This window comes from Heterodontus francisci, chromosome 7, assembly GCF_036365525.1.
Source record: "Heterodontus francisci isolate sHetFra1 chromosome 7, sHetFra1.hap1, whole genome shotgun sequence".
Classification (NCBI taxonomy): domain Eukaryota; kingdom Metazoa; phylum Chordata; class Chondrichthyes; order Heterodontiformes; family Heterodontidae; genus Heterodontus; species Heterodontus francisci.
The window spans coordinates 102,211,500-102,231,764 of NC_090377.1; the positions used below are offsets into that span (position 1 = coordinate 102,211,500).

General features: G+C 40.6%; 1 protein-coding gene across 9 annotated transcripts in view; it reads right to left on the reverse strand.

The window, feature by feature from the left end:
* The window catches only part of LOC137372189 (diacylglycerol kinase beta-like), a 636,709-nt gene that overhangs the window by 181,289 nt on the left and 435,155 nt on the right, over window positions 1-20,265 (reverse strand). For all 9 annotated transcript variants that reach the window (XM_068035767.1, XM_068035770.1, XM_068035771.1 and 6 more), the window contains one exon: window positions 6,344-6,408. In XM_068035767.1, the coding sequence (XP_067891868.1) occupies window positions 6,344-6,408 (65 nt within the window). The remainder of the gene's footprint in view (window positions 1-6,343; window positions 6,409-20,265) is intronic.

Genomic DNA, 20,265 nt, shown 5'->3' on the forward strand with positions numbered 1-20,265 from the left:
TTACCCTGCAAATACTTCCTTTTTAAGTATATATCTAACTGTCTTTTGAAAATTACTATTGAATCTGCTTCCATGATCATTTTAGACAGTACATTCCAGATCATAACTCACTGCATAAAAACAATTCTCCTCATTTCATCTCTGGCTTTTTTCCCAATTACATTAACTCTGTGTCCTCTAACTATTAACCCCATTGCCGGTGGAAACATTTCCCCCTATCTACTCTATCAAAAATGAAAGCAGTCTGTTTCCAACCCTTGATTTAACAAGCTCTGCAGCCCCAATTCCACAACAGACCTATTGGATCTTTGATTAAGGTCATGGCAATGATTTGTTAATGAAAAAGAATAAATGTCCCGAATGAGTGTGGTACAAAATGTAGTGCTGGTGAGTCACCATTTTAAATAGCTTCAGTACATACCAACATACAGAAAGGCTGAAGGACCATGTGCAGCAGTTGAAAGGAAATCACTCAAATAGCTAATAAAAATATCCTACCTACATGGCAGACACTCACACGTGTCTGAACATGTAAAGTTAGAATGCCAGAGGGAAGATACCCAGCAACATACAGTATGAAAAGAACTTGGAATCTCCAAGTGGAAGCAACTCATTACGGGTATTGCAGATCCAAACTTGTAGACTAAAGATCATCTGCAAGAAATAATAGATGCCTGTTCAGAAGAAATTATTGTATTTGACACTGATCCAAATAACATTTTACTGTTATATAAATTGTAGCTGGCATTTTCTGTTGCCACATTAAGGTGTTTTAGGCAGAGTTAAAAGGCAATCAAGCATAAGCAAAATATTTGTGGGCCACCCTAATGATTCAAATGAGTTTTATCTATTGATTGGATGGGCCATAAAGGCCAGAGATTCAATCCCTGGATTGGGCTGAATTAGCTGATCTCAACTGGGGAGCAGTAAGGCCCTATGTTGGTTTTATTGCCCCGCTGTTTAGGGTTGGAAATATCAGCCAGATTCCTACTCTTGACTAAAAACAGGAAATGCTGAAGGTACTCAGTATCTGTGGAGAGAGGAACAGAGTTAACGTTTCATGTCGCTGGCCTTTCATCAGAAGTGGAAAAAGTTAGAGATGCAACATATTTGAAGTACAGAGGTAGGGAAAAGCTGTCCAGGCTTGTGGGGGGGGGGGGGGGGGGGGGGTGCGGTGCGGCGGTGCAAGAACAAAAGGGAAGATCTGTGCTAGGATAGAAGGCAGGAGATATTAAATGTCAAAAGTAGTGATGATGCAAGGCAAAAGGAGATGCAATGGGGCAAGTGAAGAAAGCAAAGATGGGTCTAGTGGTGTAAATGGGAATAACTGAATCATTACTAGTTCACAGAGGCTTGCTTGCTTGGCTAGTAATAATTATATAAAATACGAGTAAATTGATTTTTTTTGTTTTAGTTTTTTTTTTAAAGTACTAGATTGTGATAAATGTTGGGAGACTTTGGAAACTTGATGCATAGAACCACAATGGCTAAAGCCTGAACTACTTCATTACACTTGACATAGCAAAATTAAATGGGAAATGTTGAGAGGCATGATAAGATATTGTGGCAACAGAAAGTATGGTTTGTGGACAGAATTGTGTGCCTCAAACAAGATTTTTTATTAGTATATAAAGAACAGTACACGATCCCTGAATTGCAACCAAAAGAGTGGTGAAGGTCTAAAATTTTAGCTTTTCCCTTTAGCTTTGGTCAAAATGTCATAAGAAATGTGACACACTACAGAAGAGATTTTTTTTTATCCACTAGTAATCTAATTATTTTAAAGCTCCAGTATTACCATGCTTCTCTTAATTGTAAGTAAAACACTTTTTGATGACAAACATTTATAACACTTGCTATTTTTTTGCACAGACTGGTTTAGTAACAGTAGTTGTACTAAGAGGCAAATGAAATAAGATGAGATTTTGTAACTAATATGAATGCAAGCAATTTCAATAAGGGATGATTTCAGCAAGAATCTCAATATCTTTTGTTGCAACTTTGCTTGTGAGAATCTTTAGTTGGAAATGTTGGCAGACTCAAACTGCTATTACCGTACTTAACAGAATATCACATTCCTAGTGGCTGCTGGCAGAAATGCTTAACATTGAAATACAAACTTCCTACCTCCATTGGCTCTTCAAGGTTTCTGTATTTCTCTAATAGTTACAAGCTGTTTTAATTTGTGTGACTTGTTTCCCCCATTTCACCTGTTTTGAAAATGTAAGTTCTTCATTCAAAACTACAAAATCAAAACTATTTACAATACACTAAAACTTAATTCCAATACGTTTTCTGTTTCAAACTGGTTATGTCTGACAACAGGACAATGTCAAATGGCTCGTTGAATAAAATTACATGGAAGACAAGGGGGGAAAAAAACAGAAATCTGGGGCTGAATTTTCAATCATCTGTGGGGGGTTAGTTTGGGAGCTGGTGGGCTCAGAAAATTACTACAATAAGGTGTGAACATCCCTCATCTTATCAAAATGGGCTGAGATCAGAAGCTGTTGTATAGCTCCTCAGGAACCGAAAGCTTAAAGTCACATGGGCAAAACTAACACTTTATGAATTTACCTTTAAAGGTAACCTTTTGGGAGAACAAAGAGAGTCATCAGTCTAAGATCACAGAAAACATTGAAAGCCATCTTTAATTCCAGCACAAGACATCTTTAATTACAGCTAAGCCAGTTGAACCCTGCTGAGACGAGCTGGAAACCAATTGCAGCAGAGAAATAAGAGAGTGTCTTTTGAACAACTCTTCCACCGGTGAAAACTGAACTAAGAGATACCAGCACTGTCTTCCAACTGAAGTGTTGACTGCAAGGAGACTTCAGCAACCCAGCAAGGGCAAGAAAACCAACTAACAGGCCTCCAACTTTAAAACTTACCGTCAAAGAGGATCCCACAGATTTTTCCTGAAAACAACAGACTTTTACACCTTGAACTCTTAACGCCTCTTACCGTTTACCTTCTATCTATCTTTTCTTAAGTGTGCATGAGAGTGTGAATGCATGCGTGGGTGGTGTTGCAAACATTTCAGGTGATTATTGTTTCATAAATATTTAATCTTCTGTTTTAAACTCATGCAAAAAAACTGTCACTATTTATTTGGCCAACAAAACACAGGGGCTGAAACACTAAGTTAAACAAAAACACAATCTGTGGTCAGTTGGGAGGCAACCAGTGGAAACCAGCCACACCATTTCCCACCTGTCCATAACAAATACACAGCAGTTTAAAAAAACTGTGACATCATCCAAACACAAAAGATGGCTAAAGATTTCTCCATAGTAAGAAATGGCTGCTCTGAATAGCTGGACAACATTTACATTTTCTCTTTGGAGTTAACTAAATAGTAGAGAAGGATTCTGTACATCAAACAGAAATGAGTTGAGGCCTAATCCTTTTTAATGATTATATTTTCATTTACAAAGAATAAACCACAAAATATTTTTCTCCTGTAACACAGGTAGTTGCTAAAACAAAAAAAAAAATCTTCATTCTAAAAACAATTCTGTTTGAATGGAAAACCACCTTTTTGTAACAAAACAATATAGCTCGGAGTTTAATTAAAGCAGCTTGGAAAACTAAATTTTCTTTGATATTGTACAACAGTGGGATTTCCCCAGCTGCAGGAATTTGAAAGCAATTTTGATCTGCTGTACAGACCTTGGATTTGCCCATACTTGAGTATTCTTGATCTATCCACATAGAACAAACAGCATAATGTGTCAAGCTCCTGCATGACTCAAACATGCAGGTGCACCATTTCCAGAATACTTCCTTCTTGGCTCAATCAAACCAGTGAAAGAAAGCAGCAATAATTTAATAGTTGCCAAATTAACCACTAAATGTAAAAAGCTAAAGTAGTCCAGCTTCAAACCATTAATACATTTGCTGAGTTCTGCAGATAAAAAAAAACATTACAACACTGTTCTCCTCTGCTGTCACTTTTACTGACCTGCCAGGAGACCTCTATTATAGGTTAGCATTAAGTAATGCAGTAATTAACACATAATGCTGAAACGACCAGTGCTACGGAGCAAAGTTTTGCAGACCGAGTCTTTTAATGAGCCTCTTATGAATTCTAGAATACAGCACAGGTGGAATCATTTTTATACCCATACAGAGTCTTAGGCATTACTGCAACTTGTTTTTCTGCTTATCTGCCATTTATCTTAAAAATATGCACCTAATTGATACAGCACAAAGCTTGTTAGTAGCAGAGCCCACTGTTATAACTTGTGATACACATGAGTGACATTCTATTATATTGGTGTTCTTTAAAAGATCATTCAAAGAGGTCTGACTAATCTTCATTGAGTTTACACTCAGCAAATCAGAAACCCTTCCCTGTTCTTTCCATCAATTTTCTCCTCTCTTGAGGATGTTGTCGCCTTGCTGTGATACGGTTCCACAGGCTGCCCTGCTGTCTTTCATCCAGGTAGATATTCTTCATCTGTGAGCCCAGCCACTGAGTGCTGGCATAAACCACACCTGAGCATGATCCTTTCCTCATCCAATGTCCTACCACAGGCATTTCCAGGAGTAGTTGCTGCATAAAGATCAGGATCAGGAATCTGGATTGATTTATTCCTCCCTAACCCAGATGTAAAAACATTCTCTTTTCAAAAACTGGGACACAGAATATCCAAGAAGTAAAAGGCAAAATCATTATATTAATCACTATAATAATGTTCCCTAGCAAAGAAAACTAGATTAGATTAGATTAGAGATACAGCACTGAAACAGGCCCTTCGGCCCACCGAGTCTGTGCCGAACATCAACCACCCATTTATATTAATCCTACACTAATCCCATATTCCTACCAAACATCCCCACCTGTCCCTATATTTCCCTACCACCTACCTATACTAGTGACAATTTATAATGGCCAATTTACCTATCGACCTGCAAGTCTTTTGGCTTGTGGGAGGAAACCGGAGCACCGCTCATATGGATAAGATGGGAACATGGAATCCATTTAGTCTTCCAGTTATGGTTTGTTGGCATCAGCAGCCAGGTGAAGGGATACTAAATTAGAACCAAAATAAAGTTGAAGTCTAACTCTTCAGCCGTAATAGCCATGACTGTTACCAATATTAGTAGGCAAATCCTTAATGTGTTTGTATTACATCCCTTTGTGTACTATTTAGAGAAAGTATTTAACAAGGAGTTCCAAGATAAAAACAAAAGCAAAATACTACAGATGCTGGAATTCTGAAATAAAAACAGAAAATGCTGGAAATACTCAGCAGGTCTGGAAGCATCTGTGGGGAAAGAAACAGAGTTAACGTTTCAGGTCGATGATCCTTCATCAGAATCCAAGAGTTCCAAAGTAAAGCCTATGGGAATGATGTGGTCTGTGGGCCTCGGTAATCTGGTAAACCTAAGACAAATCAGTTTAATTTCAACTGTTATTTCTTACTTGCTGGTTTGTTCTGTTTGAACTTTGTGGACTGATAGTTTTGGAAAGGGCCAACATCTGTTAGTATCTGAAACTTGATATAAAAAAAATAATGAGCACACTGGTTTCAACTTGATGTGTGGCCCACATTCCTCCATGGGATGCACCCAAGGAACTCTCAAAGGCACAAAGGTTGGGTACTAATGCATTTACAGTAAATGGATTAATGCCTCTGTTGAAAAGTGGGCACAGGAACGTCAAACGTTAAGCATCTGTCCGCTAATATGGCCAACAGTAATATCTAGTTATATTGCAAAACTATTTTCTTCTGATTCAATGTGGTCCAGGGATTACCTCGAGTAGTTTCAATAAAGAAAATATAAACCAATACAAAAATATCAGTTCATTAATTGTTTCTTTAACGTTGAAATGTGTTAGGTAACAGAACATTCAAACAGATCTCTGCTGGCATGCAAATACCACAATGCCCGTTGTAATGACTTGGTCACTAAAATAAACAATTTCACATCTGAAATTTTATCAGACTGAATAAAAGTTCATGAAGGTTAACTGTTTCCATCTAGCTGTTCACTGCACTCAGTACTTACTACTCCCTCCGGAAAACTTGTTAACTGCATCACCAACAGATCTTTCATTTAAGACTTGTTATTTCTATTTTTATTGCACACCAGAATACAGGATTGTATTACAAGTTCTTAAAACCATCTGTAAACCAGGCAATGAGCAGAAATAAAAATGTGTACTTAATCAACATTTCTGTATATTCAGTTATGAACTGGAATGAACAAAAATTGTCCCAATTTTCAATATGCAGTGCAATTTTATCACGTATTATATCATGTCAGTGTGATTGCGTGGCTAGGCAGTTTCTCTAGGAAAGAAGAAAAAGAGAGGGGGATAGAAGTCTCTTACCTGCTATTGAATTTTTCAGGATGCTTTTCTCTCATTACGTGAAATCTGTGAGCAATTGATGCATCCTACATAAAAATATTTCAAAAATTTCAATATTATACAGGAAGCAAAGACAAGTGGACAATAATCAGTACAACTAACTGATGTATCATTAGGCTGTACCTCATTTTAATATATTTCATACATTTTGGTAGGAGTTATGCATTTAACTGATTTTATAAAATTAACTATTAGCTCTCTAGTGGCATTGCTCACAGTGAGTCAGAGAATGTGCCGTTTTCTTACATGGATGGAATTACATAGAATACACAGCACAAAAACAGGCCATTTGACCCAATCAGTCCATAATGATATATATGCTCCACTTGAGTCTCCTCCCATCCAACACTATTAGCATAACCCGCTATTCCCTTCTCCCTCATATGCTTATCTAGCCTCCCCTTAAATGTATCTTTACTATCTTCCTCAATCACTCCCTTTGATAGAGTTCCACATTTGCACCATTGTCTGGGCAAAGAGGTTGCTTCTGAATTCCCTATTTGTTTTTTTGTGACTTTCTTATATTGAAGGACTCTAGTTTTCTCTTCCTCACAAGTGGAAACATTTTCTCTGTGCCTACTCCATCAAAACCTTTCACGATTAAAAAACTCACCATTCAGCCATCTCTTTTCAAGAGTAAAAAGACCTAGCCTGTTCACCCTTTCCTGATTGGTATTGTCCTTGTAAATCTTTTTTGCATCCTCTCCAGTGTCTCTATAGCCTTTTTATATAATGGTGACCTGCTCTATTAGTGATGTTTAAGTCATCTAGGGGATAACATTCGGATCATTAAATTATGGTGGCTAAGCAAGTTACATTTCATTTCTCTATAATGTATTCTGCGATCTTTACTGCTACTTTGGGGATTCAGTGTTTCAACTTTGTTTGTTATTCTGTGAAAACTGAAAATGAGTGGTCTTTATACTTTAAAAATACTTCTTTAACTATACATTTAATTTTCTCCCTTCCAGTGAAGTGATACATTTTGGTAAGAAGAACAAGGAAAGACAATATAAAATAAAGGATACAATTCTAAAGTGGGTGTGAGAGCAGAGGGACCTGGAGGTATATATGCACAAATCATTGAAGATGGCAGGGCAGGTTGAGAAAGTCGTTAATAAGGCATATGGGATACTAGGCATAATAAATAGAGGCAGAGAGTAAAAATGCAAGGAAGTTATGGTGAACCTTTATAAAACACTGGTTCGGCTTCAACTGGAGTATAGTGTCGCGTTCTGGGCACCACACTTTAGGAAGGATGTGAAGGCATTAAAGAGGGTAGAGAAAAGATTCAGGAATGAGGGACTTCAATTACAGGGATAGACTGAGTGAAGATGAGAAGGAGGGTCCGACAGTATTGGTTGTGGTCAGGGTGGAGGGCGGAAGGGTGTGTTGCGGCAAGATTCCATGCAAGCAGTAATGGTTAATGTTCTGTTGGATCCACGTAGATACTGAATTTTGGTGTTTTGTGACTGGTTCCTTGATGTGTATCTCTGCGTCTTTGTTATTCTTTCTCTCTCGCTATCTGTCCTTCTAAGTACTATGAACAAAACACAGGCAGTAATTACAGCATTTAAAATTCAACTCATTTGCTTTTGTTTGAAGAAAACAAATGAAATAAGGAAAGCCACAGCAGCCAAGGAATTAGTCTGTGCCTGTTTACGGTCTCATCAACATACTTGCTGCTGCTCCCCCGGTTGCACATCCACAGGCAGCTTGCCTGAGCGGAAACAACAATGTCAGGACTGCCTGCCTTGCTGGCAGCAGCTTTTCAGGGGGAATTGAAGTGGGCTAAAGGGGGTGACAGTGACTTCTGTGGAGTTGGGGGGGGGGGGGGGGGTTTACTCCTGCGCCTCCTGGCGTCACGGGAAGAACTGTTTTTAAAACAATTAAAAAGATCATTCCTAAAGTTGGCTGCCACGGAGGCCACTGAAGAATTTTGAGTGGTACAGGTCCAACAACCTGCCCCACTCATTTCCAGATTCAGTCAACAGGCACCTTAGAGATTAAGGGCCAAACAGCTGCGGAAGACCCCTAAAAAAAAGTCCACACTAATTTAGCAGCAGGACCAATACCTGGGCAGACTGGGCGCAGGCCACCCAATGCTAAATTGGGAAACTCTGCAACCTTTTCATGCCTGAAACATGTGTGCAAAGCATTCCAATTTCTACCCATGAGTGTGTTTGGCTCTGTGCTGAATAACTTAGCAATTAAAATGCTTTCATAAATTAACAAAATTGCTTATAATCAGGTGAAATAATGAGATAAGATTTACTTCATAATTCATTTTATCACCACATTCAGTGTGAATCTGAAACAAATCACTCATTCTCTCTCTGAGCATACTGTACTTTCTGAAGTTTGTGGAACACAAAAGTTACAACAGATGTGTCATTAGTAGTCTGCCTTTTTTTTTCCTCACTTTCTCTCCCACAAACACCAGACTCTTTTTAAAAAAGATACAGCCTCCATTAAAAATACCACCTCACTGTTTAAAAAGCACTCATTATAAATTTTACCTGAATAAAGATTTTAAAATACATCTTCTAGCCTTCAATTCATTTCAAAAAACTGCTGAGCAGAAACTGCCAAAATATTCCATCAATACAACTGACTGAGGTGTACTTATTTCTCCTGGAAAATTAGGTACTTGGGAGAAAAATATCAGTTGTTCATTGAGCCCCTTAATCCTGTTCTGCCATTCAATTAGATCAGGGGAGATCTGTACTTCAATTCCTCAACTTATTTGCCTTTGCTGTATATCCTTTAATACTTGTACCTAACAAAAATCGATCCCAGTCTTGAAAATTTCACTTGACTCAGCAACAACAGCCTTTTGGGGAGTAACTTCCAGATTTACACTCCCTTTTGTGCAAAAAAGTACTTCCTGATTTTTCTCTGAAATGGCAGAGCTAAATTTTAAGATCAGGATTTCCCCAGCAGAGAAACTAGTTTCTCTGTATCTACTCCATCAAATTCCTTAATCATTTTAGAATAGATCACCACTGCAACCTTCTAAACATAATGGAATACAACAAGTTTACGCAAACTGTCCTCAAACGCTCTGGTATAATATATCTCTCCTGAGGTTCAGTGCCCAAAACTGTCTAAATCAGGAGTGCAGTAAGCCAGATGGCATCTGACCAATGTTCTGTACAACTGAAGCATCACTGCCTCACTATTGAATTCTCGAGATAAAGGCCAACATTCCACTAGCCAGTTTGATTAAATTTTGTACCTGTGCACTAGCTTTTAGCAATTCGTGTCTATGGACACCTAAATGCCTTGGTTCCTACACAGCTATCAGTGTCTCACCATTACGAAAATATTTAGTTTTATCTTCTACAGATCCAAAAATCACATTTCACCACATTAAACTCTACTTGCCTGGTTTTGCCCATTTAATCTGTCTATGTCCCTTTGTAACTTTTTGCTTTCATCTACACAACTAACTTACTATACCTCCTTAGTGTCATCTGCAAATTTGGATATACAACATTATTCCTTTATCCAACTCATTAATATATGCAGTGAAAAGTTGAAGACCCACTACCATTTTTCACCATTTCCTTTATTTCTACTCTCTGTTCCTATTTCCCAACCAAATTATCCAGCCATGTCACAAGATTGCCTACAATACTGTGTGCTTTTACTTTTGCTCAATTTCTTGGGCAGAAACTTTTCAAATGCTGTCTGAAAGTCCATTCAGACAAAATCCATAGACACTCCCCTGTCCATCATGCCAGTGACATCAAAAAATTCGACTAGTGACATGATCAACTCATTCCAAAACCACATTGACTCTGATCAGCCAATATGTGCCCAAGTGCTCTGTCACTCTGTCTCAGTACAGTATCTTCTCCAACAATTGATGTTAAAATGACAGGTCTGTAGTTACTTATTTTCTCTCCCCCTCCCTTCTTAAATAATGGAACGATATTTGAAATTTTCCAATCTGAAGGCACAATTCCTAATCCTAGAGAATTTAGGACAATTTTGACAATTGTATCAGCAATATCCTCACCTATTTATTTTAACATCCTGGAGTGGAAACCAGTAGGTCCTGCAAATTTGTCTATCATAAGTCCAATTATTTACTCAATTACCATTTTTAATAAACTTATATTCAATCCACTAAAGTTCCTTCCCTTGACTTATTTTCAGGTTCCCTTGTACTGCTGGAGTTCTGTCTCCTTCCTCTGTGAAAATGATATACTCATTTGACAAATCTGCCATTTCCTTTTTATCTATTACAGTCCCATCTGAAACCATCTTTAATCGGCCCACATTCCTCCTTGGCACTCTTGACTCATCACTAAATGCTTCATGTCCTAATCCAAGCTTTTGGGAAAGGCTGAGGTCTTTAATAAAATCTTCAACGAAGGCTTTAAAAGACATAAAACACAATTCTGTGGGTAAATTTGATCACATTCAATAACAAAATCAAGAAAACTTCTTTGGCCAGAGAGCAGTTAGACCTTGCAACTTGTTATCATATGGAGTAGCTGAGGCGACTCGCACAGCTGCATTTAAGGGGAAGCTGGATAGGTACACGAGAGAGAAAGGAATAGAAAGAATATGCTGATAGGGTTAGATGAACTAATTTGGGAGGAGGCTGGAGGAGTATATTAGCGACATAGACCTGTTGAGCCAAATGGCCTGTTTTAGTGCTCCAAGTTGTTTGTAAAAACAGAATTAATTCAATTTTACATAATAACTCTAGTACAGTTACCAAACTATCTTTTATTCGCAATTTCTCCTGTATCTTGACTGGGATCAAGTTCCCAACTATATTGTGCAACATTATCTCACATTTGCCATTAAACATGTGAAATGCTTGGCACCCAATGGACATGCTGTGATGAAATTGGACAGATCAATAATTCTGACTTTTTCAAAGCAGGACTGTATAAAGGTAATTTAAGGCACCTGGACCAGTTTTACATATGACTATTAATTCTCTATACTGACTTCATTAGAATTAAATCAAACAAAAAGATCTTCATATTTCCTTGAAACCGACAGAAAAGCTGATAAGTATTAGTACAACAGTTGCTGTAATGCAAACCAGGTCAGCATAACTCATTATTACAGTTTTACCAATTAGCAATTAGAATGGCCACAGAAAGATTCTTCATCTAAGTTCTACATTATCAATTTTTTGCCTTTTAACCTTACATGTAGCTTTTTATATAATTGCAAAAGAAACGCAATTAACATTTCATCTAATGAGTGTCACATTTAACACTCGTTTGTTATTTGACTTCCCCCACAACTTGCGTATTCATTCACTATTCATATGCTTTCAAATGTCAATTGAATCTATTAAAAATGATCTTGCACAGGAAAGTTTAATTTCACTTGAATCCCCCTGGAACTGCTATAAAGTATTCTTGGGACGGGTCCATTAGGTTAAAGCTTTCAAATGTCTACTCTGATTGTGGTTTGCAAGTCCAGCTAAGTCCCTCTGGGACTATGGATTAAGGGACACTAGTAATTTTCAACTTTCTTTACTTGCTGAGTGCTGCGATGCAAAGAAAACCAAGCCAATAAAGCAGTGAAGTTCCTCCCTTCACCCATTAACGTTCAAATGGGTTCTGTTCTACTTGCATTAATTTATCCAGTGACTCTTTAGTACATACTAGCAACTTGCTGATTTTCCAGACTTTGTTCCAAGATTATATTCGTTACCATCACTTTTACTAAATTATAAAACTTTGATGGTTATTTAATATTTTGTTGATTTATTAGATATCAATTGCCCTGAAGTATCACTTCTTTTAACATGCATCAGCAAACTGTATGCTGTAAAAAGAGAGGAGATGCATGAGTGCATGAATTGCAAAAGGTTAGTATGCAGACACAGCAAGTAATTAGGAAAGCTAATAGAATGTTATCGTTTATTGTGAGGGGAATTGAATAAAGAAGTAGGGAGGTTATGTTTCAGTTATACAGGGAATTGGTGACACCACATCTGGAGCAGTGTGTGCAATACTGGTCTCCTTATTTAAGGAAGGATGTAACTACATTGGAAGCAGTTCAGAGAAGGTTTACTGGACTAATAGAATGGGTAGGTTGTCTTATGACGAAAGGTTGGACAGGCTAGACTTGTAACCATTGGATTTTAGGAGAGTAAGAGGCGACTTGATTGAAACATATAAGATTCTGAGGGGTCTTGACAGGGCGTATGTGGAAAGGATGTTTCCTCTTGTGGGAGAATGTAGAACTAGAGGTCACTGTTAAAAATAAGGGGTCTCCCATTTAAGACAGAGATGAGGAGAAATTTTTTCTCTGATGGTCATGAGTCTTTGAAGCTCTCTTCCTCAAAAGGTGGTGGAAGTAGAGACTTTGAATATTTTTAAGGTAGAGGTAGATCGAATCTTGATAAGCAAGTGGGTGAAAGGTTTTTGGGGATAGGCAGGAATGTAGAGTTGAGGTTACAATCCGATTAGCCATGGTCTTATTGAATGGTGGAGCAGGCTCGAGGGGCCAAGTGGCCTACTCCTGATCCTAATTCATACATTTGTATGTTAGATAAATCGAACAGCCCCCTAAAATGGGTGCGGGGATTGCGATGCGCGATTAACCCTTGCCCTTTCCTTCTTATACAGGCAGCATGCAATCTTCGTGGTGCCTACTCTTTTACATAATAACTACATGCAGTCCAGTGCTAAACTCACAGTTGAGTGACTGCATGCCTCAGCAGGGGGCCCAAGTTTGTGCGAGGCCAACACCAGTTAAAACTAGCCTACACCTCTTAAAGGGGAGGCACATTCTGGCTAAAGCAGCTGCTAGAAGTGACTGGGAGAAGACATTCTGAGTAGGAACAACACTGAGTAATGGCGCAACAGGGCTCCAAATTTCTCAGACACAGCATTGGAGGTCTCGGTGCAGGAAGTGGACAGATGTCCTCTATCCACAGGGGGCCAGGAGGCCTTCCAAACAAACTCTCTGAAGGCAATGGGAGCAGATGGCTGTTGCAGTCAATGTAGTGGTGTAGCTCTGAGGATCTAGATCGAGTGCCGCAAGAAGCTCAATGATCTCAAATGAACGAATTCATCTTCAAATACCAAATCCTAACACAGGAACCATTAGTCTCAAACGCTGTGCAATTCACCAATCCCATCGACACTCACCTACCAACAATCTTTATCAATCATGACTCATTCCTTACATTCATAGCTTCACCTCACCTTCACACGCTTAGTACTGCTGCAAACCCCACACCCATATCTTCCAGCTTGCACACATTTCTAGCTATTCAACCATCAGCCACATCACCCAAACATATTGCACCATTTCCCTCTCTTTTGCAGGACAAGGTGGTGCATAACTGCAGGCAGGAGTACCTAACTGGCACAGCATAGCCACAGATGCATGCGCTCACCCCTGAGGAGACAGCATTTGCCATCATTGGAGTGGCCACAATTAAGGCCAACACCGGGGCTTAAGCCATTGAAGATGTCAGTATGCTCACATCTAATTCTCCTTCTAATATCCCTCCTTCGCCCATCCCACAATCTTTTCTCATGTACAAGCTGCAGATGGTGCAAGGACACACCTCTTGCTTTTCCCTCCTTCCCTCACCAAAGCCCTACCCTCCTGTCTTTCTCCTTTCAGATACTCAAGAACTGCAACCTGGTCAAGAAGTGGTTTCGGAACAAGAAGTGGTAGAGGAGGAAGAGACCGGTGATGAAGAAACACAGGGCTGGATTTCATTTTCCCACTGCCGTTCAGAAAGAAGTGGTGGCCCGCACATGCGGGCCGTGCAGTGGCTCATTTAAATATGCAAGGCAGCTGCCCACGCCCTTCTACCCCTTGGCAACGCTGTGAACAGCGTCAGCTGTCTCTGCACAGGCACCATTTTTAAAGGACTGCCAGGCCTGCTCAGGGAATACAGAGTTGCCCATATTCCTCCCTCTCCCCCACCCCCCCTGCCACCCCCACTACGTTAAAAATAAATGTTTGGCCTCCCCCCACCCCATCCCCTTCACTGAAATTGTATGGCCTTCCCACCCCATTGCCAATTGGGGCCCTGAACTGGATAATTAACCCTCAATTAAGGGTCTCTTCCTGCCACAGCTACCCATGCAGTGGGCGTCCTTGTTGCAGCACAGGAAGCATGGTAGGAAAAACCAGGGCAGGCTGCTTCCCAGCTGGGTGCGGGGGGGGGGGTGGGGGGGGAGAAGAGGGGGGTTGATGGTGGGGTTGGGGTGTCCCTCGTTCAAAGGCACTTTGTGCTTGAACGAGGGACCCGGCGTCGGGAAAGGAGGAGCCCACAGAGGGCCGCCCCATGGAACCGACACCTCTCCCGCACCACCCCCCCCTCCCCACCCTGTGAGACTCCTCCACCCCTGACGTGCCTGAGGCCTAGCTCCAGCAATGCTCTTTAGCTCTCAGGCTCCAGGATGGTCACATCCAGCATCAGCCACTGCCTCTGCAGTAGCGCTGCAGCTGCCGGCCTCTGATTGGCTGGCAGCTCTCCAAGGGCAGGACTTCTGGCAATGGGGTCCTAAATTATATGGAAGGCCCACCACTGTTCAGTTAAGTGCATGATTGGCACTAAATTCGGTGGGCCTTTAGGAAAAGAGCCGGCACGGGAATCTCGGCGTTGGTTTCTTCCGACGTCGAGACCCCTGCTGCCAGCATGAAATTCCACCCTATGGGTGAGAAATTCATTTGCATAGTGTTGCTAGACTTGCTTTCATTGACCACCAGGGACAGGCAGTCCACAGGTTGCTTCCTGCATGGTACCGTACAGCATTCAGCACCGATATGGGAGCACGGAGCTGTGTCACCTGCTTGCGCCCAAACATGTGGGAATGGCGCTATCCTGACATTACACAGCCCAAACAGCTGTGATGCTAGGATACCAAAATTGGGCAACGCAGGTCTTGGCAATGCCTGCATTATCCACAGATGTGAAAAGAACCATGAAGCAACAAGATGGGCCCTGAAGTAGTGTAATTTAAAGGGCCAGGTACCCTGATTGCAGTTGAGTAAAATTTATGCACTGCTTATAAATTTTTTTTATTGAAAAGTGAGTGAAAGTACTCTGGAGTGTTTTTGGAGGTGTTTTGGTCCATTTTCCAGGGAGTTTTGCTGCATCCTCACAGGGATGGCATAAGGAGATGGTGACCTATCCACACAAAGGCCAGGTATGGGGGCAGTGATAGTGCCTCTGGGTCTGCAGCATCAAAGGGAGGTGGAACAGATGCTGCAGAGGGGGAAACTCTGCACCATGCCCTCTGCCTACTTGGAGCCAGACTCCTCAATGCTGTTTCACAGAAGGCTGTCTGGCAGGCCAGCCAATGCATCCAGCATCTCGATGTGCATGCCCATCAGCGCTCTCCTTTAAGCCGCCCCATTGAGCTCCTCATTTGAGACTTCTGCAGCAGTACTTGTCTGCTACCTCGCCCTCCGGAGAGCAGGCAAATGGCCATCCTTTACACATGGCCTGCCTGCAGCTCACTCGTGCCCGAATAACTCAACATATGCTGATTCCAACTCTATACTAACCTCCAAGTTACGCACAGTGCCAATATTTGAACTGGTGGCTGCAAGTCCCAAATCGAGTGACAGGGCCTCTTCATCAATGATGCGCTATTACTGTCTCTTTTCATCATTGGGCTGCTGCGGCTGAACAGGCAGCAGTTCTTGGGTGTCTGAAAGCAGGAAGTCAGAAGGGTAAAGTGAGGGAAGGGCATGGGGGTAGAAAGCAAGAGGTCCAGAGTCACACCATCAGCAGCTTGCTCATCATGCCAGAGAGCATGTGCTGTGAGGTAAGAAGGGGAATAAGGCAGATCTTCAATGGTCATGGTGACATTGGATGCTACAGGCCCCATTGTAGTTGCTCTCATAATATTGAGTGCCACCTCCTCTGTAGCGCTTACAGGAGATACAAGTGTCCATGTCTCCTGACAGTTCTCCTCTCCTCCCTTCTATTTTGTGTCACCTTATTCTGCAAGAGGGAAGGCAGAATGTCAGTGGTTGTGCAGCACTATGTTTGGGTGGTGTGCCTGCCATAGCTGAATAGCTGGAGGTATGTGAAGGCAGTGAGAGATGGAATGTGAGGTTAGCAGCAGCTGTGTGAGGGTGATGTGGAGTACCTGGTTGTTAGGTATGAGCCCTGAGTGTCGGAGTGTTGCTGGGCAGGTGATGGTGTTGTGGTGCCTTGAGCAGCGTGAGAGGTTGATGGTGTAGTGGGTAGGAGATACCATGTGAAGGTGCTTTCACTGACATTGACCAGCTGTGTGAGGTCATTAGACATCTTGTGACACTGCTGCCAGGTCCTCAGGTCAAGACTCCAGTAGTTGACCTAAATGGCCACCTACTCCCCCTTTCTTCTGAGAGTGGTCCTTGAGGGTCTGCTGGTGTCCCTGCAAGAACATGGCATCTCTCTCCTTCTGTCCACCTGCACCAGTGATGTCTCCAGTGCTGCATCCGTTAGGATCTGTCTGTGCACCCTTGCGTTTATTTTTCAAGAATTTCCACTGCGGCAATCTTTTTTGCCACCTTCCCTTTAAGAGGCAGCCTGTCTTTAAGAAAAAAACTGCCTACCTCTACCACGTAATTGGGAAACAACACTGGAGCGCCACTTGTTGAGTGCAGAAATAGCATTGGGGAGACCAGAGCTGGAGACACAGGTTCTTAACCTGAAATCATGCAAATGAGGTAGGTGGACCAATTTTGTGTCTGACCCATCATGATCTGAATGGGCTTGAGCATGCCACAAACTGCTGCCTTGTAACCAAAACTGGGCCGATTAAATTTCATGCCCTATTTCTGTTGCATCCTCGCAAAACTACTGTAGGGATAGAATATTTCAATTATGAATAACAGTAACTAGAATTGTGTTTGGCACTGCATTCTTACTTCATTATGTTATTGTTACGACCAGGTGAGAAAGGTGTCTAGGGTTTTTTTTTTTACTGTATTCACCTGGTCTTAATGTAGCAGGGTTTAATTTTAAACACAATGTATTTTGAGCTTCCCCCTTGGTGAATCCTTGTTCACCACTTTCCAAATTTAAGGCAAAGAAATGAGCATAAACAGGCTTGCTTAGGTTTAAAGAAGAAAAGTAAAATTTATAAAACTTCAACAAACTCTAATATGGTTAACGCCCACAAAAACAAGATTTAGATTTAGAGATACAGCACTGAAACAGGCCCTTCGGCCCAATGAGTCTGTGCTGACCATTAACCACCCATTTATACTAATCCTACACTAATCCCATATTCCTACCACATCCTCACCTGTCTCTATATTTCCCTACCACCTACCTATACTAGGGGCAATTTATAATGGTCAATTTACCTATCAACCTGCAAGTCTTTTGGCTGTGGGAGGAAACCGGAGTACCCGGAGGAAACCCACGCAGACACAGGGAGAACTTGCAAACTCCACACAGGCAGTACCCAGAATTGAACCCGGGTCGCTGGAGCTGTGAGGCTGCGGTGCTAACCACTGAGCCGCCCTCTGGCATGCACACATGCAAATAGGGACTGAAAAGAGAAGAAAAATAAAATGGAGAGGTTGGAGGCAATATCAGTCCTTTTGTAAGTAATCTTGCTTTTTGTTGGAGCCCAGTCTTTTTCTTAAACCTTGTTCACTGTCGGAGATTTTTCTCTCTTGGAGTTCATGCGTCTTCAATGGATTCTGAAGCTGGTGAGAAAGAGATGGGAGCAAACAGGACAGAGATGTTCTCAATCCAGGAGCCCGGAGCTTTCTGAGTTCAAATTCTCTGTGGCAAGTTCAAAAAAAACATGCAACAGTTAGCTAGTCATGTGACCCAAACCAGTCCGACCACGTCTGTTTGTGTACTCGGCCATCTTAGCAGTTAACCTGGAATGCGAGCCTTTAATTCTTCAACGTCTGGTAATCAAAAGCCCATTGTGGATTAAATTGGAGCAGGGAATAGCCCCTTTGTCCTTTGAAGTACTGTCTGTTGATATGATAATGTCTCTCGCCAGCCAAAGACTCAAATTGTTTTTTAAAGCAAGTTCTTTCTTCAACAACAACAGTCCAAAATCAATGTTCATGCGGCGAAATAAATTTTCCTCATTCTTGGCAGGTGGGGGGCTGGCCTGACCTTATATACAAAACTAATATACCTGCATTTAATTTGAAGGATTAAAAAGACTAGAAAGAGAATTGCATCAGTATACTCCGGCTATTTAACAACAAAAACAGGTTACGCAGCATTTTAAAAAAAAAATTCCTTCATGGGATGTGAGCGTCGCTGGCAAGGCCAGTATTTGTTGCCCATCTCTAATTGCCCTTGTAAAAGTGGTGGCAAACCACCATGTAGAACCACTGCCATCCATGTGGTGATTAGTTTTTAGTAGTGGTTGTAATACAACTGAGTGGCTTGCTAGGCCTTTTCAGAGGGTAGTTAGAGTCCACCACATTGCTATGGGACCTGGGGTCACATGTAGGCCAGACCAGATATGGACGGCAGGTTTCCTTTCCTAAAGGGCATTAGTCCTTTGTACATTGCAATATTGGACAACATGAAATGTGTAATTGTAACTTGAGCACTATTAAGCATAATTAAGAATTAAATTTATTTTTGGAACAAAATAAGACACTCTGCAACCCACTTCCTGTTACTGATACTTCCTCTGACATTGCTCAGACTTAAAAAAAAGGATTCAAGCACTAATTCTCTTCAGATGACCAAATCTTTCAAGATATAACAAGCATACACTTATGGTTAATTCTACTCTTGCAATTTTTTAAACCAGATGTATTTAATATGATCTCATAGATATGTACATGCAAAATACTATTGAAGATTAGCATTTTTAAGCAAACCTTTAATTATAAACCGGACATCAAAATAGCAGAACTAATCTACTTAACACTTAGTTACTACCACTGGATATACTACATTTATATAGAGACCATTTAAGTTCAAAAGGTGAATGCTATCATTTTCTCTGATGTGATACATGAAGAGCCAAAAGAAATATTTGCTTTTCCAGAAATGTAGCCGCAAAATATGTATTTTAATATATTAATACAATTAACGCTAATTGCTTGACTTTGCTTTTAAGGAGCGCCTTTTAAAAACAAGTAATTTGACTGTACAATTATCTTTCCCTTCATTAATGGAGAAAGAGTTTTAAAAGAATTCAGGAAAGTAAACCGATGATTTTCCTTAAAAAAGACATTTCAGTCCAACACTGAAGATAAATTGAAATAATTGCACAATACATAGAGTGACCATTTTACTACTTTCTAAATTATGAATATGACTGCCAAGTATACCAATGGAAACATTAAGACAACCATGGAAACAAACTGTATCAATGTAAAACAGACAAGAATATAAGTACCATAAAATATATTGCAAAATGATCGTTTTCTGGTAGTCTGTGGCTGGAAAACTTAAAGAGCACCTTTCATGTGATGTCACATACCTTCAGATCCATATTCATCACCCTTTCGTCAACTCATGTCCATTTAGCCATGTGATCATATTATGGTAAATAAGGTACAAAAGAAACAACTTAAGGTATATGATGAGGAATAACAAAAAGCCAGAGGTTAGGTTAAGAATTCAATCTCAGACTCGAGCTCTGGTTGATTGAATTAGTATTCTGTAATTTACTACTACCGACCTCTTACCCTTCACGTATGTAATCCTTTCTGCCAGTTACAAGGTTGATATCATGTTTTGCATCATAAAAGGTTGTAATATATATCAACAGCCCACCTACACTAGGATCTGAAGGAATTTACAAAGGGCAAAATCAATTTTAAAACTGCATTTAGCATTATAAAAATAGACAGGCTGAAGGGAGTTAAAGATAGTAACATAATCTTATGATTCATGTCATTCATAAACTGCTTGAGCTTAAATTCCAGAGTTTCTGATC